The 25027-nt window shown below is 43.8% G+C and overlaps 1 protein-coding gene across 1 annotated transcript in view; it reads right to left on the reverse strand.

Annotated features, from left to right (window-relative positions):
• erbb2 (erb-b2 receptor tyrosine kinase 2) overlaps positions 1 to 24383 on the reverse strand; it is a 41494-nt gene extending 17111 nt beyond the window's left edge. Inside the window, 14 exon segments of the mRNA XM_046369328.1 lie at positions 1438 to 1534; positions 3782 to 3911; positions 4172 to 4374; positions 5127 to 5217; positions 5558 to 5631; positions 6131 to 6257; positions 6389 to 6523; positions 6815 to 6956; positions 7210 to 7325; positions 7451 to 7519; positions 9416 to 9556; positions 9881 to 10067; positions 10162 to 10313; positions 23817 to 24383. Coding sequence (XP_046225284.1) covers positions 1438 to 1534; positions 3782 to 3911; positions 4172 to 4374; positions 5127 to 5217; positions 5558 to 5631; positions 6131 to 6257; positions 6389 to 6523; positions 6815 to 6956; positions 7210 to 7325; positions 7451 to 7519; positions 9416 to 9556; positions 9881 to 10067; positions 10162 to 10313; positions 23817 to 23889 — 1737 coding nt within the window. The 5' untranslated portion in view covers positions 23890 to 24383.
• Positions 24384 to 25027: the final 644 nt, after the last annotated feature.

Raw genomic sequence — 25027 nt, forward strand, 5'->3', positions numbered from 1 at the left:
GTGTTGTAGTCGTGCCTGGCCGTGCACTTATGAGTGAACAGGGAGTACAGGAGGGGACTGAGCACGCACCCCTGAGGGGCCGCCATGTTGAGGATCAGCATAGCGAATCTGTTGTTACCTGTCCACCTGGGGCGACCCGTCAAGAAGTCTAGGATCCAGTTGCAGAGGGAGATGTTTAGTCCCAGGGTCCTTAGTTTATTGATGAGCTTTGAGGGCACTATGGTGTTGAACACTGAGTTGTAGTCAATGAATAGTATTCTCACATATGTGTTCCTTTTGTCCAGGTGGGAAAGGGCAGTGTGGAGTGCAATAGAGATTGCATCATCTGTGGATCTGTTGGGGCGGTATGCAAATTGAGGTGGGTCTAGGGTTTCTGGGATAATGGTGTTGATGTGAGCCATGACCAGCAAAGCACTTCATGGCTACAGACGTGAGTGCTACGGGTCGGTAGTCATTTAGGCAGGTTACCTTAGTGTTCTTGGGCACAAGCACTATGGTGGTCTGCTTAAAACATGTTGTCCTGGTAATCCGTCTGGCCCTGCGGCCTTGTGAATATTGACCTGTTTAAAGGTCTTGCCCACATCGGCTGCGGGGAGAGCGTGATCACACAGTCGTCCGGAACAGCTGGTGCACTCAGTGTTATTTGCCAAATGGAGGGCAAGGGAGACCTTTGTACGCATCTCTGTGCGTGGAGTAAAGGTGGTCTAGAGTTTTTTCCCCCCTCTGGTTGCACATTTAACATGCTGATAGAAATTCGCTAAAACGGATCTAAGTTTCCCTGCATTAAAGTCCCTGGCAACAAGGAACGCCACCTCTGGATGAGCGTTTTCCTGTTTGCTTATGGTGGAATACAGCTTATTGAGTGCGGTCTTAGTGCCAGCATCGGTCTGTGGTGGTATGTAGACAGCTATGAAAAATACAGATAAACTCTCTAAGTAGATAGTGTGGTCTACAGCTTATCATGAGATACTCTACCTCAGCCGAGCAAAACCTTGAGACTTCCTTAAATATCGTGCACCAGCTGTTGTTTACAAATATACATAGTCCGACCCCCCTTGTCTTACCAGACGCCAATGTTCTATCCTGCCGATACAGCATATAACCAGCCGGCTGTATGTTGATAATGTCGTCGTTCAGACACGACTCCGTGAAGCATAAGATACTAGTTTTTAATGTCCAGTTGCTAGTTTAATCTTCCTCGTAGGTCATGGATTTTATGATTAGGTTTTGGTTGAAGATCTGATAACATTCGGGATCAAAGCTATGCAAAAGTAGAGAAAATTAGAAATGGGAAAAACACTTTTTCACAGCACTGTAAATGAAAACATGCAGAGAAATTCATAAATGAAAATACACACAAACAGAGGGATATCGTCTACACACACACACACAAACGTAACACAAACACCCACTCATATACGAAAACACACGTCTTACCGGGCCTAGGCAGGAGGCAGAGCCATTGATGGGGCGACACTCTGAGTGACAAGCGCCACAGACTCTCTCGGAGTTGTCGAAAAACTCCCTCGGGGAACTGCACCAAACACATCATCATCAGCATCATCATCAACATTGTCCTCTTTACCATTGCCATAGTCATTATCACTGTTATCATTAACATCACAATCATCAACATCATCGCCTTATCTACACATCCAAACAGTCCACACACTACCTGCATCAAGATGATCTCAAGATGACCATTAAATCTTAGGTGGCTCTTTTAAGCTAGTTGTATCTTATTCTTGATACCATATTTTGTTTTGACTTATTTTTTCATGCTTATGCTAATTAGGCAAGAATTTGCTAGCTAGCTAACCAAGAACTGTAGCGATGTATTTGAGACAACAAGTGCGTATTGTGCAAATTGTTTTGTGTTTTCAATAAACAAACATTTGGAGACAAAATATAGTTCACATGTCAATAATCCTTTGAAACGAAGCCAACCCTGTCTGTTTTTCCCCAAAGTTGTACTCGTATCCGTTTTGTTGCTAGATGACCCACCAGTCTATACAGTGCCCTACTTTTGACAAGAGCTACATAATGCTGGGTTGTGTTCATTAAACACCAAACACAATGAAACAGGATGGAACTACCAGGGCTGGATTTATCTTTTCTGTTGCAAAATGTTTAACATATTCCATTGTGTGTCCTAATGAACAAAACACACACGTTCAACTCTTCACACACACTGCTGCTACTCTGTTTATCTATCCGGATTGCCTTGTCACTTTTAACCCAACTACATGTACATATTACCTCAATCACCTCAACTACCTCGTACCCACACACATTGACTTTGTACCGGTACACCTTGTACACAGCCTTGAGTTACCATTTATTTTTATTTTTGTGCAAATGTTCTTTTTAACTCTGCATTGTTGGGTAAGGGCTCATAAGTAAGCATTTAATGGGAAAGTTTACACCTGTTGTATTCGGGGTATGTGACTTCGATTTACTCTGTGTTGCATGACAACTTGGTCTCTTGGATTTTTTTTTTTTAAACATCATTCCGTTCTATTGGGAGATTGTGGCCAACGCTCGTGCAGCAAATATAGCCGACACCCAAATATTGCGTGCGCAAGCGTTGCAAAATAAAATGGACACATACATGTTATTCAGTCATTTCATCCGCACTGGTCGTACGCGTCAACGGGTGTCAGCGCAGCCAGGCGCTAAAACAGACCTTGGTTCTATCTGAGATGCTTGATGCGCTGCAAGTCCCGCCTCTCTTATCTACTCATTGGTTTTCAGGAGCATACAAGCATATAAGTTTTAAAAAATATTTATAAACGGCTCTTACAACGGGAGTTATTTTTGCGCGCGGTACCAGAATTCCATGCTGCTTTTCTACTAGTTGATTGTTGCATTTTGCTGCTATTATATTCACCCTCACTGCTTCATATTAGGCTTTATAAAACATAATTTTTTAACCTCTCAATCTCTTATCCTTTCTTCTTTTAGCAAAGCAGCAAGTATCTATAGTAAACTAATCAAAAATGTATTTTATATTTGAGATTCGTTAAAGAAGCCACCCTTTGCCTTGATGACAGCTTTACACACTCTTGGCATTCTCTAAACCAGCTTCATGAATGGGATTGCTCAACGCCCAGATTTTCTAGCGTTAATAAATAGTCGGAGTACAGAAACACAATTTTCTATGACTCCAGGTCAAAATTCTACAAAGATCAAGCAAAAAAAAACACACAAAAAAACATTATATGCATTTCAGGTAAAATAACAACCCAATGTTCATCTCCCAGGACAAATTGGCTCGACATGCACCCAAATTAATATACTTGGTTCACAGTTGGTTTAGATATTTTAACCTGTGTGTCATGATGGACAAAATCAACACGTGCGCGCGTGGCCAGTGTAGTCAGCATGTAATACTGTACAAGCTGCTTTGGTCTGATCAACCAAAGGAACCAGAGGGCAGATTCAACAATAAAAGCTTTTCAATTGATTGACTAAATGCTTTAATCACTTGATCCAGTTGTCATTTCCACATTTGTATCGATTTCCTCTGACATACTGTACACTCCCTACTCATTTTTGACCATCTCCATTTTGTGGAAGCAAAAGACGGCAATGTTTGCATTTCATGGCACAAAAATGCACCTTTTTCATAACATAGAGTTGTTACTAACGGCACCCCATACGTCTATCATCCCTGATAGATATTGCACTCCTCCACACACTCTTGACTTATTTTCCAGCCATAGGAGCCGGGAGAACGCGTGTGTACGTGCGTATGACAGATTGTTTGACCGTCTCTCACCCCTGATAGATGTCGCACTCCTCCACGCATTCCTTCCCACGCTGGAATTTCACACAGGCCACACACTGGCTGGGCCCTGGCCCCCAGCAGCCATTAGCACACAGCAGGTGACACATACGGCCCTCCACCACTAGGAGGAGAAGACGGGGAGAATTCAATTAGATTCAATACACTTTACTGATCACCAAGGACACAGCTTTTTGTGCCACATGGAACATACTAACATTCACACATGAATGCACACACACACACACTGATGTTTCTTCCATCTCAACACACAACCACCATACACACATACACATCAACATAGACATCCACACAATGTGCCTATCAGCATGCACGCGGTGCTGCTTTGTTTTCATTCATGAAGGGTGCGCGCGTTATGCATACCACACTCCTGGGGGTCCTGGTTGGCATTGACGATTCGGTGGGGCCCCTGGGTGGGGTGCAGCAGGGTCCCCCAGGGCAGGTCCTGGGTGTAGCAGAGCTGGGAGTTGTTGTGGAGCAGGACCAGACCCCCACTGATGCTCCTGAGTGAACGCAGACCCAGAGAACGGATCTGTATTGACTGGACCCCCAGAGAGAACACTCCTCTAAAAGGAAAGAGAGGAGAGGTGGGAGCCCATTTATTCAGTTAGTAGTATGGGCGAAGGCACTTTGCGCCGTGAGCTATGCTGTAAGTTTAGTTTAACAGCAGGTTTAGTTACAGCGCGATACAAGCACCACACACGATGGGGGGTGGGGGGGAAAATCGGTATAGTATGAGAGCTCCCGTTATTTAGAACATTTAAATCTATTTTTTGGGAGTGAAAAATGTTGGAGGAGAAAATGGGGTTAAGAGGAGTTAGAAGGATGGTAGAAGAAGGGTAAAGACGGGAGGAGTGAAAGAGTAGATAGCTTGACGGAAACACAGAAAACGGAAAGCAGAAAACCCCATAGCAGTAGCAATTGCACAGACGTCCATCCACTAACCTGCAATATTTACAACATCACCCTGCAGGCTCAGGCAGCTGTGCTAGGTAATCATTAGCTTTTATAACCCAACGTTCAAGGGATCCTTGACCAGACAGACATGCATAGAACATGGACACATATAATGAGGACAAACGTAGACAGGCAGGCAGCAGGAAAAAGAGAAAGCAAGACAGACAGGTAGATGGATATAATTCATATTGACTGGCAAGACAAACAGAAAAAAAGTATTATTATAGAAGACAGACTTCATGAAACATTAGTAGACCAAAACTAGTGGACAGACGGACTTGGCCGGCGGACTGACAACAGACATGATACTGTAATGACATGGCGGAGACGAACAGACCGATGGACAGTCCCACAGACTTACTTATAGAGCATCCTTCCTCGGATCACTTTCAGGTTCTCAAACACACTCAGGTTAGTCCAGTTGGCTGGCCACGCATCAATGTACAGATATCCTGTAGGGAACAGAAACACACACAAACACGCACGCAGAATCAATGCTATCCCAAAAGAAAGTAACGCGTGTGTGTGTGTGTGTGTGTGTGTGTGTGTGTGTGTGTGTGTGTGTGTGTGTGTGTGTGTGTGTGTGTGTGTGTGTGTGTGTGTGTGTGTGTGTGTGTGTGTGTGTGTGTGTGTAAATGGCTGTGCGTGTTTGTGCGTGTGAGTGCATGTGTGAGGGTAAGTGTGTGTGTGCATGTGCATTCCGTTGTTTATGTACACATGCATGCATGTACGCATATATGCGTGAGTGTATGCGTGCATATGTATGTTAATGTGTACGCGTGTGTTCAGTACCTGTGATCTCCACCAAATTCTTAAATGCATCCAGCTCACTAAGGGTCAGACCTGTCATGTTAGCCAATGGGTCGCTGGACAAAAGGAACACAGAGATCACACATGAGTGTGGTCAATATGGACATGAACAACACCTTAACAACTCAACATGTGACAGCAAATGTGAGGTGAGTTTTCAGGCATAAAATAGCTGCTGTGACATCACCCTGGAGGTTAATGCTGCTACACAATAGCCACTTGGCCCATTATTGTGTCATATCCGTGCGAGGCAGTGCGTGCTAGTGCCAGAAAGGTTTGAAGCGATTGCTTCCTGTGAGGAAGCGTGAATGTGACAAGTTCTTCCATACTAGTTATTTACAGGAATGACTCCCTTGCTGAGTCTTTCTAGTGTTAGCAAACAATGGCTTGCATGGAGATGGCACAATAATGGGCAAGGGGCTCGGACCCGATTGGATTGAGCTTGCCAGTAAACTGAAAACCTCGCCCAGGTTTTTAGTGGCTGTTGGTAACAGACAAATCCCCCTCTCTTAGTGGGCCAGATATAAGGTAGAAAAGAGACAGTAGAGCAGTTACCCTGTGAAGCTCTGTGGAAGGAAAGCCAGACTGCCATAGATCTTATTGCAGCCAGTGAACTGGGCCACGTTGGAGGAGCTCACCCAGGAGGAGCTCTGGAGATCACCCATGCCCAGCCCATAGCACACTGGAACACACATAGATACAGTCAGGGTGAATAAGCACACACGCAAATGTTAAAACACACACACCACCACCATCACCACCACCGTCATAACATATGAGCACATACGAACTCAAAAACATACACACACAAACCTTTTGGACATTCCCCTTCACACTTCTCACACTTCTGTGTCTGTGTCTCCTTGCCGTCAGGCTGGGTGATAATCACTTCCTGGTTCGCTTTCGGACACACCATGGTACAGGCCACCTCCATGGCTAGGTAGTTATCTATAGAAAGAGAGATGTTGATTTTAAAATATAATTGAGATATTTCTGTTTCTATATGTTTTCCTTGGCAATGTACAGTATGTGTCGCTACACTCTCCATGATAATAAAAGCCTTTTGAATTAACCTCAGACTTAATTGAGAGAGAGAGTGTGTATTCAGAAGAAATAGGCGAGAGGGAGGGATAGAGAGACAATATAATTCCTGAAAGAGACAGAGAGAGAGGAGAGAGAAACAGAGACGGACATAGAAAAAGGGACATTTATATATACAGGAAAGTAAGCCAAGCTTACAGGGACATGTCTTGACGCAGGTGGCCCCGAAGCTGAACTTCCTGTTGGGGTTGGGTTTGGACACGAAGGTGACCGGGTCGTAGATGGTGGGGGGCGGACAGTTGTCTTTACACGTCCCACTGTCGTTGAAGTGACGGCACGACTGTAAAACAGAGGCAGTTCTTTAGCAGTTTGTCCGAAGGAAATTAAAAAGTTAGGTTGTGCTGCAGTATTGGCAGAACAATTGACGCAATGCGTATGTAACACACCACCGTATGTTGTCTTTGCGCAACTGTAGGAACCAATACAGTGGAAAATTGACACATCGGAGGCAAGAGTCAATACAAATTATTTAAAATAAGACAGGGAGTTCCTGTGTGTGTGTGTCTGTCTGTCTGTAATGGCAGTATTCTCACCAGGCAGTCTGAGTCTTTGGGCCCAGTGCAGCCGGCAGCACACTGCATGTGGCAGCAGTCATTGGGATCAGGTCCCTTACAGCGCAGACACCCCGATGCACAGTGCACATGGGTCACTATACGGGGAGAGAGAAAGAGAGAAAGTGTGTGAGAGAGAGAGACAGAGAGAGAGGCATAGACAGAATGGAGACATAAAAACAAACAGATTGAGAGAAGAAATGATGGAAAGAGACAGACTCACAGGTCTGGCAGTCTTTCTCTGTCTCTCCCCAGCAGCTTCGCTTTACACAGGCAGGGGAGCACTTCGGACCTGGGACAAAAGAAAAAACGGTCAACAACGCCTTGACAGACAGACGGTCACCGATGTTGACCAAACATTGACCTCTGGAGACAGATTGTTGCAGAGACTGACCACGCTTCAATCATAGCGATAGTTGACTGACAAATGGGATGTACAGTGCCTTCGGAACGTATTCAGACCCCTTGACTTTTTCAACATTTTGTTACGTTACAGAATTATTCTAAAATGGCGTATATCAAAAAAGTCCTCAGCAATCTACACACAATACCCCATAATGACAAAGTGAAAACAGGTTAAGAAAAAAAACAGAAACACCTTATTTCCATAAGTATTCAGAAACTTTGCTATGAGACTCGAAATTGAGTGCAAGTGCATGCTGTTTCCATTAGTCATCCTTGAGCTGTTTCGACAACTTGATTGGAGTCCACCTGAGGTAAATTCAATTGATTGGACATGATTTGGAAAGGCACACACCTGTCTATATAAGGTCCCACCAGTTGACAGTGCATGTCAGAGCAAAAACCAAGCCATGAGGTTGAAGAAATTGTCCGTAGAGCTCCGAGACAGGATTGTGTCGAAGCATTGAAGGTCTCCAAGAACACAGTGGCCTCCATCATACTTAAATGGAATAAGTTTGGAACCACCAAGACTCTTCCTAGAGCTGGCCGCCTGGCAAAACCAAGCAATTGGGGGAGAAGGGCCTTGGTCAGGGAGGTGACTAAGAACCTGACGGTTACTCTGACAGAGCTTTAGAGTTCATCTAAGGAGATGCGAGAACCTTCCAGAAGGACAACCATCTCTGCAGCACTCCACCAACCAGGCCTTTATGTTGGAGCGGCCAGACAGAAGCCCCTCCTCAGTAAAAGGCACATGACAGGCCGCTATGAGTTTGCCAAAAGGCACCTAAAGACTCTCAGACAATGAGAAACAAGATTCTCTGGTCTGATGAAACCAAAATTCAAATCCTTGGCCTCAATGCCAAGCTTCACGTCTGGAGGAAACCCAGCACCATCCCTACAGTGAAGCATGCTGGTTGCAGCTTCATGCTGTGGAGGTGTTTTTCAGCGGCAGGGACTGGGAGACTAGTCAGGAGCAAGGCAAAGATGAACGGCACAAAGTACAGATAGTTCCTTGATGACAACTTTCTCCAGAGCGCTCAGGACCTTAGAATGGGGGCGGAAGTTCACGTTCCAACAGGACAACAACCCGAAGCACACAGCCAAGACAACGCAGGAGTGGCTTCGGGACAAGTCTCCGAATGTCCTTGAGTGGCCCGGCCAGAGCCCGGACTTGAACCCGATCGAACATCTCTGGAGAGACCTGAAAATAACTGTGCAGCAACGTTCCCCATCCAACCTGACACAGTTTGAGATGCGCAAAGAAGAATTGGAAAAACTCCCCAAATACAGGTGTGCCAAGCCCAAGCCTCATACCCAAGAAGACTGGAGGCTGTAATTGCTGCCAAGGGTAAAGGGTCCGAATACCTATGTAAATGTGTTTTATTTTTGTATAAATTAGCAACAATTTCCAAAAAGCGTCATTATGGAGTATTGCGTAGATCAATAAGGGGAAAAAAAAAAAAATAATATACTTTAGAATAAGGCTGTAACCTAACAAAATATGGAAAAAGTAATGGGGTCTGAATACCTTCTGAAGGCACGTGTGTGTGTGTGTGTGTGTGTGTGTGTGTGTGTGTGTGTGTGTGTGTGTGTGTGTGTGTGTGTGTGTGTGTGTGTGTGTGTGTGTGTGTGTGTGTGTGTGTGTGTGTGTGTGTGTGTGTGTGTGTGTGTACACATGTCTGTGTGTGTACACATGTCTGTGTGTGTGTGTGTACACATGTCTGTGTGTGTGTGTACACGTCTGAGAGTACGTGTGCGTATAAACTCCCATAACAGGAACACTCACAGTTGGGGGCCCGGGCCTGCAGGCGGAGCTGCTTGGCATGCGTGTTCTTTTCATCCAGTGTGTCCCTCCACTCCATGTGCTGGGGGTCTGGGAAACAGAGCTGGTGGTTTCCCCAAATATGCACTCCACCCAGCAGGATCTCTATGGGGTTAACAGGACAGGGAGAGAAGGGTCAGTTCAAAATGTTCACAGAGGAACTGACAAAAAAACCTAACAAGAGATTACATTCCTTGAAGTAGTCACTGATGAGAAATGATGGGACAGGAAAAAGCCATGTGGTAAAGCCCTTGCATTCACCTGTTCCATCATGTCTAATTAGTTGTTACGACAAAGAAGGAAAGATGCACTTTTAAAGAATTAAAAAAGGGGCCGATAAGTGTCCAATCCGCCCCTTCATTAAATTACAATTACATCCCTCCTGTATCCCTAAAAAACTGCCCTCTCACTCTCTGGCCCCTCCCTCACCTGTGAGACTGCGGAGGCGGAGCACCCTCAGGCCCACCCCTTCTTGAGGGAGGGTGTTATCCAGGACAGCCAGAGCATAGCTGGAATTGTACAGCTGGCTTCCCCGGATGATGCGCAGGTTGTCCAGCGGCACCACACTCACAGACACACGGGCAATCAAGACGTAGCCCTGCACCTCCACGATACCCTGGAGAGGGGGAGGGACGGAAGAAAGGGGGGGATGTTAGCATTGATAACAGGTGAGGGAGAAGAAGAAGAAAAATCAGGCAAAGAAAACATACCTGTAGGAAGGAGAGGTCCGGCTTGCCCCGAAGGTGTGTGATCTCTAGGTTGCCGTGCACCACCTGGCAGTCAGTGTAGAGCAGCCGCAGGGTCTCATAGTGGTTCTCCAGACTGGAGGGCAGGGCCAGCTTCATGTCTGTGCCCAGGCACACTGACAACACACACACACAAAATAGATACGTTAATACATGTTACCTTTAATTTAAAGAACAGGATCCTGAGTTGAAGCGCGGCTTTGTGTCAACCAGTGTTTCGGCGAATCGTGACGCCTTTGATTTGGGTAAATTGGTAATCAGGTGTGCCATTTCTGTTGCATGTGCCGAAAACAAATGGAGGCGTTTTATTGTCACATACACTGCAGGTGTATCAACAACTGACAATATACAGTACACCATATAGTACAAGTCTTTTTTCACTTTAAGATTCACTATAGGTGTTTTCCTCCCTCTACCATAGCATGATGAATACAGTCATATGCATATTGTCTGTATAGTGTGCACATTGACATAATTTCTTCCTAAAGACAGGAAAGAAAGAAGAGCCTAGTCTTCCACTCACACACACTAAATTACTTCCTCCCCAGATCCCTGGAAGACTCCCATAACACTTGTCAACCCTCCTCCCAGAAGTTCAATTCCACCCCCTCTCTCCCTCCTCCAGGGCTATCACTTTCCCTCGTTTTGGAGACAGCAAGCCGGACACTGGGTGACACAGGATACAGGTTAACAGGAAATGCAGAGAGAGAGAAGAAGATGATTTGGCCAATGGCTGAGCCTCTGCCAAGGGTCTCCAAAGTGCATGGCTTTGTCTCAAATGGTACCCCTTTCCTTACATTGTGCACTGCTTTTGACCAGGGCCCATCAAGTTTAAAGATTCAAGTTTTTATTTGTTGTAGGTGCGGGATACTCATGGTATACACTGTCCAACTAAATGCTTACTTGCTGATTCGTTCTCAACAATGCAAACAATAAGAAATAATCAAAGACATGAATATGAACAAGTAAATGTCAGTAGAATATAATAAATATTTTAGCTTAAGTGTAATACAAGAAGGCACAATTTAATATTTACTTTAATATTTACTTGTGTATTGTCGAAGGGGGGATGGGGTCAAGTGTATAAATTGAGCAGTATAGTAAGAGTCTGGTAGCAGAAGTTGTGATGTGTGTGTGTGTAGCTTTAATGTATATACACACACGCGCGTGTGTGTGTGTGTGTGTGTGTGTGTGTGTGTGTGTGTGTGTGTGTGTGTGTGTGTGTGTGTGTGTGTGTGTGTGTGTGTGTGTGTGTGTGTGTGTGTAGAGAATCCGAGCAGTTGGTCAGACCTGTTCAAGTGTTCAGCAGTCTGATGGCTTGTGGATAGAAACTGTCTCTGAGCCTGTTGGTATCAGACCTCACGCCCGACTGTAGCGGAGAGAACAGCTCGTGGCTGGGCTGTGTGGGGTCCTCGATAATGCTGCGTGCCTTCCCCGGGTACCGTTTTGAGTAGATATCCTGGATGGGTGAGCGCATGGTCCCAGTGATATACTGGGCCGTCTTCAACTCCCGCTGGAGGGCCTTGCGGTTGTGGAAAGAGCAATTCCCGTACCATGTTATGATGCAACGAGTCAGGACACTCTCGATGGTGCAGCGGTAGTATTTTGAGAGGATACGGGGCAGCATGCCAAATTTCTTCAGCCGCCTTAGAAAGTAGTGACGCTATTGTGCCCTCTTGACAAAAGTGGTGGTGTTGGTGGTCCATGACAAGTCCTCGATGTGAACGCCGAAGAACTTCAAACTCTCTACTGCAGTCCCGTTTATGTGGATCGGGGCATGTTCCCTCCTCTGCTTTCTGAGGTCAACAATCAAGTCCTTTGTTTTGCTGACATGGAGGGAGTTGTTGTCGTGACACCACAATGGCCGTTCACTTACCTCCTCCCATATAGGCTGACTCACCATTGTTGGTTATGAGTCCTACAACCGTGGTGTTGTCAGCTAACTTGATGATAGAGTTGGTGTTGTGCAAAGCCAAGCAGTCGTGTGTGAACAGGGAGTACAGCAGAGGACTGAGAAAACACCCCAGGGGGGCCCCTGTGTTAAGAGTCAGAATGGAGGAGGTGTTGTTGCCAGTTCTCACAGCCTGTGGTTTGCCCATCAGGAAGTCCAGGATCCAGTAGCAGAGAGTGGTGTCCAGACCAAACTGAAATCAATGAACAGCATTCTCACATAGGGGTTCCTCTTTTACAAATGGGTGGAGGCCGTGTGTACAGTGATGGAAATGGTATATTCCGTGGATCTGTTGGAGCGGGAAGGAAATTGGAGTCGGTCCAGTGTGCCTGGCATGCTGACCTTGATGTGGGCCACGACCAGGCTCTCAAAGCACTTCATGATGACGGAGGTGAGCGCGATGGGGCGATAGTCTTTTGGCATGTCACCTTGTTTTTCTTGGGCACTGGCACGATAGTGGTCTCCTTAAAGCATGTGGGACTACAGCCTGGGACAGGTTGAAGATGTCCGAGAAGATGCCCATAGGGCTCTGGTAAAAAAAGTAGTGCACTATATAGGCAATGTAGTGGGACGCAGCCAAAGAGATACGAGTCGTTATCGCGCCTCTAGTACTGTATCGTGTACGAACTCTTATCACATGCTATGTGACGTGTAGTGTGTTCTAAACACAGCCCAGTGTTCTCACAGTGACCTACATATCAGCTGCACCTAGGGCTATTACGGTGACCATATTACCGTCAGTCATGAGTCATGATGGCACTCAAATTCCATGTGACCAAGCTCTGATGCTGCTGATGGTCATTAGTAGCCTACCAAACTTGCTATAACTACCTGGTACTCCGCACTCTATTGTCCCTCTAATCACTCTGACATCAATGCAAATCTAATCAAAAATCTAATCAAACACTTCACGAGAGCCCATGAGATCATGTTCCGCAACACTTCTATAGGCTACGCAATTGCGTGAGAAAACAGAGTGATGGCCTCTATTAGAAAAAGGAGGATCCCATCAGCTTTCTATAGGTTAGTCCTATTATATTTATTTCTCAACCTTCCTCAATATTACACACATTGCTTATCTTTACAACAGGAGTATACCCTACCTGACTGACATGAAAATGAACCACGAGAAAAGCGTCCTCCAGTCGCTATTTATGCGCATAGATGACATGCGTCTTTTCCCCGCTGCTCCTGTTTCGAGACAGGTGCATGATAATGATCCATTCTAAATCAAAACCAATTTCACACATATATTATTTAGGGTTTGTAAAAAACAAGATTAAATCAAGAACAGTCTGATGGGTGACAAATTACAGCCGATCACTTGTGAATGATGCCCAGCTTAAGGCAAACAGTGCATGCTTTTTTTGTGCAACTTCTTCAAAATCATAGTCACACACCTCATGTAGCCTAGCCTATAGGGATCACAACTAAAGTGGCCAAATAACTTCTTAAAATGAAGCACATTAATCCGCTTTACAGTGGTTGTAGAGCCTAGCTGGCATACGTACGCAGCACGTGAGTTTCAAGACTGGGGAAGATCATTTTCGCCATAAACATGCATCACATGCATAGTCGCATTAGTGGTCACTTTTGAGAATGGTGTTTTCCTGCTAATGGAACATTTGTGTTTATAGCCTACTTCCGTGTGCGCATTGCTGTGTTTATAATGTGAAGAAATAGCCTAATAGTTGATCAACATTTTAAGGTAAACGTTTTCATCTGTTGCGTCATTGCATTAACTTGGGATCTATTGCATCCCCACAACTGTCCCGGACTTTCTTTGGAATATTTATTTCTCGCCCAGAATAGATAAACTTTTGTACTATGGGGGAAGAGTAGATTGACATAGGCTAGTGCTTTTTGCTGTTCGTTTGGCCTACTCATCTTGTTGGCTGACGAAAAGGAAATGTGGACAGTTCTTCCAATATCGTCAATATGCGCCTCGGTATTGGATAAGGAAGCGCAATTGCGTCCCAGATGTGTCTGTCTTCACTTGTAGCATGTGAGAAAGACCCGATCACGTGACTGAGATCCATGTGAGTGAGAGGTCCTTCGGCACGCAGCAGGGAGAAGGGAATTATAATTATTATATTCAGCCCAAGGGCATAACGGCTACTGGCCGCAAAAGGCATGTTTTTTGGGGGGGATTATGGCCACACAAAGGGGATGCAGCCGGGAAATTTGACGTATTATCAAGTGGCTTGTCAAATTGTGAATGAGAGACGAATGAAGTGCGTACGGGCTGCGCAAAAAAAAAATAAGCAGAGCTCATGCCTTTCGTGCGACTTTTTTCAAATCATCATTAATCGCATCATGCAAGCCCGAGAATGTATTAAAATTAAACATTTAGGAGTACCTGTTTCTTTATTAATCACTCAACACATAACAGCCGCATGGGCGCACTCCATCAAATCCTTGAGAAATATCCTTTCGATTTTATTCAGCTACGTTCAATTGTATTCTTCATACTATAAAATGATGCTACGGAACTCTAAGCAAATCTTGTTTGCTAAATGAACTAGTGTAGCCCACAGCAATATGGCATAGTCAGATCAGGGCCTAACATAAGGACAACACAGAGTATGCTACTCTGTTCTTCTCAAATAAACTACATTTTCTTCATATCATGTTTCTTTAGACCTGTCTAAAATAAATAATGTATTTATTGTGATGGTGTAGGCTATATTATAATAGATTTATTAGACTTTTTTAAATGGTTGACAGTCACCGGCTGACAAAATGTTATGACCGCCACAGCCCTAGCTGCAAAAAGGGAAATGTTTGTTAATCTAAAGACTGTGTGTGACTGTGGGAGATGCTAGACGCTATACAAGGCAACAGTAAACAGGTCGTTATCCAAACATATGTTGCATGGATTGATGAGAGAGAGAGAAAAAAACAATTAAGTGTTTTTTCCCCTCACTGGAATTCAAAACTATGATAGCTCACAATGGATGGGGTGTCAGAGACTCACTCCACTGCTTGAAAGGGAGATGCATTGATATAAAACATGATTTATTTTTATGGGCAGACGAGGGACAGTTATACAGATAGTAGTCTCGCTCGACTATACTTCTGGTAACAGAATAGTCGATGTCAATGAAATTATCAAATCGATTCCCTGTTGTGACTTGTGAATGGGCGGAGCTTATAGATCCTTACGGTAAACTTGATTCACAATGAGGATATGCATTCATGTACAAAATGCCATGACTGTATCTCAAACAGGACATCTTCTTGTTCAAAGTTTGCAACTTCAGTTGATTACTATCGCGCCCTTACTGTAAATGCCGGATCTCTACGACAAGACGCATCATTCAGCGATATATAGCGCACCACTTTTGACCCTGGCTCATTTAGCAGATGCTTTAATCCAGAGCGACGTCAGTTAGTGCATTCAATGCAGGTATATACACAATCACATGTAAAAAAAGTAACGAGTCAAACGGAAACTGATCGTGTTATTGTAGTTAAAGTGGTCTGTTGGCTGGTGGCTACTTAACTGGTCTGTAAGTTAGATGATTTGAAAACATTACGTCATTTTTCAAAATGGAGGCCAGTTATCTCTACTAAAATCTCAATTGATTCAACTATAAATAGTACATTATACTGACAAACTGTAAAGTTGACTTGACTTTGTTTTATTAAATTAGGTGTTAGTTAGGATAAAGTTGATATAACTAAAGTTGAAGTAGATTCAACTAGGAATAGTAGTTTAAACTGACAACTGTTGAAGTTGACTTTTAACTATCTTTTATTAGTCGAAGAATATTTTGTGTAAGTAAGGATAGCTTGACATGTAAAGTTGATAGAGCATGAAAAGGCCATGCAACTTTACGACTGTAAATAATACGTTGAAACAAATTATTTTCTACAGTGTAGATCAAATGACAAACTTCTTATACTTAAACTTCCTATGTTATACTGACTTGGTCATGTAAAATATTTCGTAGGGAGCTAAAGAGGAGATTGTTAGATTTTTTCCCGAAACTGCTTTCATTTCTTTACTGACCCACTAAATCAAGCCGAAACTCACTCCCACTTGCATGGACACACGCACTCACACGTGTGTATGTGTGTACGTGTTTTGTTCATTGTCCGACTTTGGCCTTGAGTAGAAACCCACCCCTTCCTTTCCCTATCCAACCAATTACTGTAAATACTCTTACTCTCACTCTCTCTTTCTCCAGCTCTCTCTCCTTATCTACTCCCTCTCTCCTCATTTCAGATCTCCCTCACCATCTCCTTCCCTTCATCCATCCCTCCCTCTCTTCCCTTCTTTCTCAGACGGGCACAAGTGCTGGCGTTATGCATGTGTCAGTGCCCAACAAAGGAATGCCACTGACACCTAAACAAACACACATTCACTGAGGTGCTCCCTGATCGCTAATGCTGGCTACATAGCGCTTCTCCACACCGTATCCTAGCAACTTCACTTGGAAACGTCCATTTGCCAAACGCTTTCTGCAGTAACCACCCAGGCGGTGGTGTTTTCTGGGAAAAAGAAGAAAAAAAATAACACACCAAACAGTTCGGTCAGCAATGAGAACCTCATGAAAACTACAGAGCCCACGTACCCCGGACTATTCCATGAAAACTACAGAGCCCACCTACCCCGGACTATTCCATGTCTATCATGACAGTTGAATGCAATTATCTAACACAATTCGCTTGAAAATGTAAACTGCACGTTAGTTTTGAGAGAGTAATTATTAGTGTTTGGGTATACATTCATGGATTACATTTGCCTTTATGAAAGTGAGGATGGAACGCCATTGAGGTTTTGAATTGAAAAATAAAATGTTTCAAGTTAATGTGTCCTTCTACTTCTTGTAAAGCATACTTCAAGATTCAAGTCTTGGGGTCTTTTCAAAACATGGCAGCTATACCTTTGGGACCGTCAACTTCTCATGAAATGTGATTGCTAGTCATCCAAGATTACATTTTCAAATCAAAATATTTTTCTTCCCACATAAAACTTGGAAATCCTTTGCTCGCTATAAGCGCTCAAGTCAACTGCTTTCTGGTTTGTCATTGTTGGAGTGTACCAAATGTCTTTCATGCATTAACCATGACTGACAGGCTAATTAGGTCAGCTTGAGGAGAGTACCTACTAAATGTAAATTGAATGTGACCTATACCTACCTGTACTGCAGGAGCCTTCGAAAGCTAACAAAACCAAACCTGCACGGGTAGCCTGCCAGTCAGCAAAGGGTGTGTGTGTGTTGTGTGCACTGACTAACAAGAACAACGTTCACGGCTGCCAGCAATGTTACTGCAGGTGTAGGTTAATTCAACCCGGAAAAGCTGCCACCACCGAGACACACCAAAACAATTCCCTTTGCTCTACCGCCCCTTCAACTTCCTCCTTCACTGGAACCCTAATCACCTCCTACCCCAAGCTACTCAGCATCTTCCTTTCAAAACCTAGTATTGTCCGACAGATAAACAGACATCATTTAAAGGTGAAATCTGGAATTCCTTTGTACTCTGATGGCCACATGGCAAATGAACAATCAAAGCTAGTAAAAGAAAAGCACAAAAACAAACATAGTTCTATTTCAGCCAATCAGTACACCCGCCCGCAAAGACCCTCCCACTCAGTCCTGTACATAGCCCACTCAATAACAGAAACTAAATTACAGATTGCACCTTCAGGTGGGCTTTGCCTCCCCAACAACCCTAATCCTAGCAACTTGCCTTGGATAAACATACATTTCTATTCTAACTCCCCCCAAAAGCATTCCTCCTTCTTTCCCTTGCAAAGTACAAACAGGTATTGCTCAACTGACAGGAAGAACAGGATATGTACCTGTTGCTGCAGTGCAGAGCGTACTCTATGCGCATGAACATTCACTCTTTGTCTCACACACACACACACACACACACACACACACACACACACACACACACACACACACACACACACACACACACACACACACACACACGTCAATAGAATGGCAGGCAGAGTGCAACACACACAGTACACGCATGATTGCTCCTCCAAACCAATCTGAGGACCGGTATCAGAAAAATAGTTTCTTGCAGGTACAACGTTTCACTGTAGACATCCCTTGCGTTGAGAACCTCAATGCACAAAATGTAGCTCTATTGCATTTGATTGTTCAATTTATTTTGGCACGCAGCCTGTGGAAGGTCCTAGGACAGAAATGTTGCAGCAAACGCATCTGGTTCAAAAACAAAACTGAAATTGAATGCTGTAGTAGAATCCATCCAACAGTCCAGTCGTAGCCTTGTCATTTTTCACTCCGTCTCTATCAACAGGGATCAAGCTTTGTCCACAGGTAAAACGTGGATGTATTTTACTGTAGGCCAATCAAACATCAAGCCGGCAGTTATAATGCATTGTAAAACTGGTCATACAAGCATGTTTGACTGACTGTCTTATAATGTCTTGTGAAACTTTAAAAATAAGACATTATAAAGACATTGGGGCTCCCGAGTGGCGCAGTGGTCTAAGGCACTGCATCTCAGTGCTAGAGGCGTCACTACAGACCCTGGGTCGATTCCAGGCTGTATCACAACCGGCTGTGATTGGGAGTCCCATAGGGCGGCGTACAATTGGCCCAGCAGAGTCCGGGTTTGGCCCGGCGGAGGCCATCATTGTAAATGAAAACAAGTTTTTAATTTACTTGCCTAGTTAAATAAAGATAATAATAAAAAAGCCTCATATATGCTTATAACAACTTGTAAAACACTATACCTGCAGGCTTTAAGTAATGTGTTACCAATATGTTCAATCATTTCAATGCTCATACGCATAGAAATAAATACTCAAGTACAGAAATAATAAAAGTGTCCTTCTTTTGCTGTGTTATGAAATAATATATATTAAGCTTATAATAAAGGTCATGCTTTTTGGGCCCTTTTTGGGGCACTTTGTTTTTACTGGTATTTCCAGCATTATCCACTAGAGTTGCTGTAGGTATAAAACCCTAGGAAATGTTATTTAAAATGGCACAAACTGTCTCCAATCAATCATTGTCTGGTTGTGCATGCGTGTTTGGTGGGAGTGATGACCTGAGCCAGGGTAGACGTAGCTCTGCACATAAAACCTATTATTTGGTAGGGAATATTATTTGTAGGTATGTGATTCTACATCTCACTTTGGCTCAAGCTGACTTTCCTCTCCAACGAACTCGGAAGTTGTAGCTGAAAATGGGTCAACTAGGGGCAGTTAGGGTAGAGTTATTGAAACCAACCATAGAAGTGTATTGTAGTGAATCCGAGGTAGCCCCGACCGGGACTCGAACCTGGCTCCAGCGACTGTCAAGCCAACACCTTAACCATCACGCCAAGAGGCTCAAACCTCTTGATGAGCTACACTACCCCCATCCTTCGCTCCTCCATACCAAATCCATCACATGTACACACCTCTCAGATGGCCTCCTTGCACTTCTGACACCAATGTATAGAAGGGGGGAAAAAAATTGACTGGGACTTGAATCCTGATCCAGCGAGTGTCAAGTCAAGAGGTTCGGACCTCTTAGAGTAACAGTTAAGGTGTTGGTTTGACTCACCCCTTTAACTGCCCCTAATTCATCTATTTTTAGCTACAACTTCCGAGTCCGTTGGAGAGGATCAGCTTCAGGAAAGTGAGGTGTAGAATAACTGATCTAGAAATAGTAGTCCCTCCCAAATAATAGGTTGTGTGTGATTAAGATTTACAGAGCTACACTTCCCCTGGCTCAGGCCATCCCCCCGCCAAGCGCACACGCACAATCCAGACATTCAATGGAGACATACACTACATGACCAAAAGTATATGGACACCTGCTCATCAAACATCTCATTCCAAGATCATGGGCATTAATATGGAGTTGGTCCTCCCTTTGCTGCTAGAACAGCCTCAGTTCTTCTGGGAAGGCTTTCCCAGAGATGTTGGAACATTGCTGCGGGGACTTGCTTCCATTCAGCCATAAGAGCATTTAGTGGAGGTCGGGAACTGATGTTGGGCGATTAGGTCTGGCTCGCAGTCGGCATTCCAATTCATACCATGCTGAAACAGGAAAGGGCCTTCTCCAAACTGTTGCCACAAAGTTGAATGCACAGAATCGACTAGAATGTCATTGTATGCTGTAGCGTTAAGATTGCCTTTCACTGAAACTAAGGGGCCTAGCTTGAACCATGAAAAACAGCCCCAGACCATTATTCCTCCTCCACCAAACTTTACAATTGGCACTATGCATTCGGGCAGGTAGCGTTCTCCTGGCATCCGCCAAACACAGATTTGTCTGTCGGACTGCCAGATGGTGATGAAGCGTTATTCATCACTCCAGAGAACGCATTTCCACTGCTCCAGAGTCCAATGGCGGCGAGCTTTACACCACCCTAGTCGACACTTGGCATTGCGCATGGTGATTTTAGGTTTGTGTGTGGCAGCTTGGCCATGGAAACTCATTTCATGAAGCTCCCGGCGAACAGTTCTTGTGCTGACGTTGCCTCCAGAGGCAGTTTGGAACTAGGCATTGAGTTTTACAACCGAGGACAGATGATTTTTACGTGCTTCGGCACTCGGCGGTCTCGTTCTGTGAACTTGTGTGGCCTACCACTTCTCGGCTGAGTAGTTGTTGCTCCTAGATGTTTCTACTTCACAATAACTGCACTTACAGTTGACCGGGGCAGGTCTAGCAGGGCAGAAATTTGACGAACTGACTTGTTGGAAAGGGGGCATCCTATGACGATGCCATGTTGAAAGTCACGGAGCTCTTCAGTAACGCTATTCTACTGCCAATGTTCAATTTTAGACACCTGTCAGCAATGGGTATGGCTGAAAAAGCCAAATCCACTCATTTGAAGGGATGTCCACATACTTTGTATATACACTACCATTGAAAAGTTTTGGGTCACTTAGAAATGTCCTTCTAGGCAGAGTTGCAAAGAAAAATCCATATTTCAGACTGGCCAATAAAAATAAAAGATTAAGATGGGCAAAAGAACACACTTCACTGTTGACGTTGAAACTGGTGTTTGCGGGAACTATTTAATTATGCTGCCAGTTGAGGACTTGTGAGGCATCTGTTTCTCAAACCAGACACACTAATGTACTTGCCCTCTTGCTCAGTTGTGCACCGGGCCTCCCACACCTCTTTCTATTATGGTTAGAGCCAGTTTGCGCTGTTCTGTGAAGGGAGTAGTACACAGCGTTGTACGAGATCTTCAGTTTCTTGGCAATTTCTCGCATGGAATGGCCTTCATTTCTCAGAACAAGAATAGACTGACGAATTTCAGAAGAAAGATATTTGTTTCTGGACATTTTGAGCCGGTAATCAAACCCACAAATGCTGATTCTCCAGATACTCAACCAGTCTAAAGAAGGCCAGTTTCATTACTTTTTTAAATCGGGACAACAGTTTTCAGCTGTGTCAACATAATTGCAACAGGTTTTTCTAATGATCAATTAGCCTTTTAAAATGATAAAATTAGATTAGCTAACAATATGCCAATGGAACACAGGCGTGATGTTTGCTGATAAATGAGACTCTGTATGCCTGTGTAGATACTCCAAATTCTATGTACCAAAAAGTATTGTAATTTCTAAACTGTTCACATGATATGGATGAAAATACCCTCAAATTAAAGCTGACAGTCTGCCTCATTGTCAGTGTATTATTTCAAATCCAAAGTGAAGGAGTACAGAGTACAACAACAAAATGTGTCATTGTCCTAATACTTCTGGAGCTCACTACTCCTAGCAATATACCTGCAGGCTGCAGTGTTACCAATGTCTTTTAAAAATGTATTCTGAGGCTGGAAAATTTGGGGATGACGTTACAGATATGAGGATACACTAGTCATTAGTCAGTTAAGTTGCATGGTGTCCAGACTAGCGAGTCATCATGCTTCATTGAGTTTTAACTAGAGTGAGTGATACCAAGTTGAGAGGCTGAATCACCTCCAAGTGAGTTTCAATCAATGGGTGCATTGGAGTGTGAGAGTTAAAGGGTTGTGAAGACTGTCCAACACACACACAGAAAGCTACATGCTCTAATCTGAGTGTGCACATTGACATAGAGCCAAAGGTTTCAGTGTGTTCCCACCTGTATAATAGGAACCCGAGCACAGTTGCATATCAAACCCCAACAGCTGACCTTTGGAATATCGACCTTTCAAAAACAAGGGTGTGTGTGTGTCCTTTCTGTATCCATAAGTCTTCCCGCTTTAGCTCAGTAAGATTCGGTTTCTATTGCTGTTTTAGTGAAAATATGAATATATTTACATGACTTGAATGTGGTGCTTTGAGTGCAATGAAAACATTACTATGAACACCAATGTGGTAATGATTTGCTTCCAAAGAAGATAGAGACTGACTGGTACAAAAACTGTACAGACCTGTTACAGACAATGCAATTGTATTTGGTAACCACGTCACCTGTGACTAGTAGCTATGTGTGTGTGTATGTTTTTGAACCAAAACAACTAATGAAACACACACCACTTTTTCAAAGATAATTGATTTCTGATTCAATTCCAATCTCAGTTTTGTATAGAGCTTGGCACTACTTTGACTTCTCCACAAACCATTTTTTTGTAATTGGTTTGTGCAAATAGTCAACCAATTCTGACCAGACTTGTGATTGCATTCAGTTGTGGACCAATGTTATTGTGTATCATGTCCCCTGGCAGTTTTGAATCTCATTATGCACTGTCTGCAGCTGTTGACTAGGTGTAAATTGTGGGAGCTGTTAAATCAACTGAACTTTAGATCGCAAAATGCAATAAGTAAGTTATGCCTCCATGTCAAAGAAAAGGCTACAACAGATAATGTAGGCTAGCTATAGGCCTACATTGAGAAAGTTTGTATCTGTGATTCTTTTTAGTCTTACAAAGACTGAATTTGATATGAGACAGTTGGAGATACAACAATTACAACAATTGCATCAATACAATTGTACAGTAATAGCTTGGTTGTTGTGAATTAAATTCACGGTGGCCTTTGGAAAGAGGTCGCCTACATGTAGACCTATGTGTTTGCAGAATATTTTGCTCTTCCATTTTCAGTTTTCACTGGTTAATATTTGAAGTGCTGCAGTTAAGAGTGACAAGTGGTCTGTTCTATGAGACAATGTCCTCTTTAGCGCAAGCAGTGAATAATTGACCTCGTCATGAGCCCTTGGAGCATACAATGCAATCACTGTTGTTTTGATTTTGTTTACCACAAAAGTGAACTCTTCTCAACTATTCGTACAAGTGCTATTTTCACGTAAAGTTGCTAAGCAGGTTCTCATATTTCTTGGCGGCGTAGGCTACTTAAGGCCTACTTGTTTCACTCCAATGCTACTCTGTGTCACTATACACTTTAACACAACAACTGTTAAATTGTAACAGCATTGCCAAATTAAGCGCGAACTCCAGCTCTTTACTGCGCTTCCATTTTGACCGTTTGTGTCGTTATCAATAGTGGCTAATAAATCTCGAGCCACAACATTGAAATCAGTGCGGGGGGGTGGACTCGCATAGGAATGCGGTCTATTGTCGGAGCACAAAGTCATGCTCTCTGGGTCGAGTGTAACTCCCCACAGTTTCGAGAATTCACATTGTTTTCAAGTATTCCAAGGTTTTTACATAGGCCTATCACATTTGATTAATTGAATTATTCCGACACTGTGTTAAAGAGAAGAGGATCCAGCGTGAGACCCACCTTCTCTGCCCAATGCGCCCGAAAGTCCGACCAGCAGTAACCGGAGAATCAGGAAACTTCTCGCCGCCTCCATCGATTGCGACCACCACTAGTCCATAGTAACCCACACTTTTTTATTCCTACAGAGGAGCGCCCCTACACCTTTCTTCGTGCAGTTAGTTTTGAGGTTGTTTTTCCAATCCCAGTAACTTCCTCCTCGGAATTCCGTGCCTGTGGCTCGCCTCTCCGTAGTAGGCTTGCGTGACACAGCCAGTCGGCGCGCTCCCGTGAAGGGCTGAATGGGGAGTGGCAGATAGGGCCGATTGACTCCAACAGACCCAATAGAGTCGCCCGCGGCCCGCCTCAGTCAGAAAGTCACTCAAAATGGTCTGACGAAGAATTATCTGGGATTCTACATATTCGAGATCTTCAAATCATTATTCATTGCTTATACAAGTCTATGCCGTAGATTTAGTCTTATTCAAATTCTCCACTGTTCTCAGTCCCTTCTCCGAGAGCGCGAAATTAGGAGGAAGAAGAATAAGTCTATTCATACCAACTATCCACTCTCCACCAATATCAGGGTCAGAGTCCAACAGACTGCATATAACTAATCAGGAAACAGCACAAAACTATTCATAAGTCCATCTGTGCACATGCTCCATGTCTTGCACAAGGTTTGTTCTCGGTCAAGCCTGAATGTTAGGTTCTCAGAAAGTGAAAGATTGATATGGTTAGCTATTGATAGCAACAGCGTGGAGGGGTGCCTTGCTTCACTGCATGACATTGTCCAGGTTCCAAAAATCTTTAAGCATTGCCTTTCCTCATCTCCTTTCCTTCATGAACCAAAAGAGGTTAGGGCAGGTTATATTGTGTGGGGGGGGGGGGGGGTTAGTCGCGGGGGGGTTAGTAGTCTTAGGGGTAGAAGTGCACAGTCATGGCCTACCTATATGTTATAGAGTAGTCTAAGTTAGGTTTTAAATGGTTTAAAGGTAATTTATTAACAGTGATTGAATTCTTAGTTTGTGTTTTTTTTCCAACTCATTATGTATAAATGTGTGAGTCAATTTTGTGTTTGCTAAATGATGGCTTTTAAGGCTGCACTGTAATGGATTATCACCTGTATAAGCCTATTGTTACCGTACAGCCAATACCCTATAAGATCACTACTTGGCAAACAACATACAATTTCATACAATTTGAATCAATGAATAATAACTGTTTACTGATAA

Source organism: Oncorhynchus gorbuscha, linkage group LG11 (genome assembly GCF_021184085.1).
Source record: "Oncorhynchus gorbuscha isolate QuinsamMale2020 ecotype Even-year linkage group LG11, OgorEven_v1.0, whole genome shotgun sequence".
NCBI classification, from domain to species: Eukaryota; Metazoa; Chordata; class Actinopteri; order Salmoniformes; family Salmonidae; genus Oncorhynchus; species Oncorhynchus gorbuscha.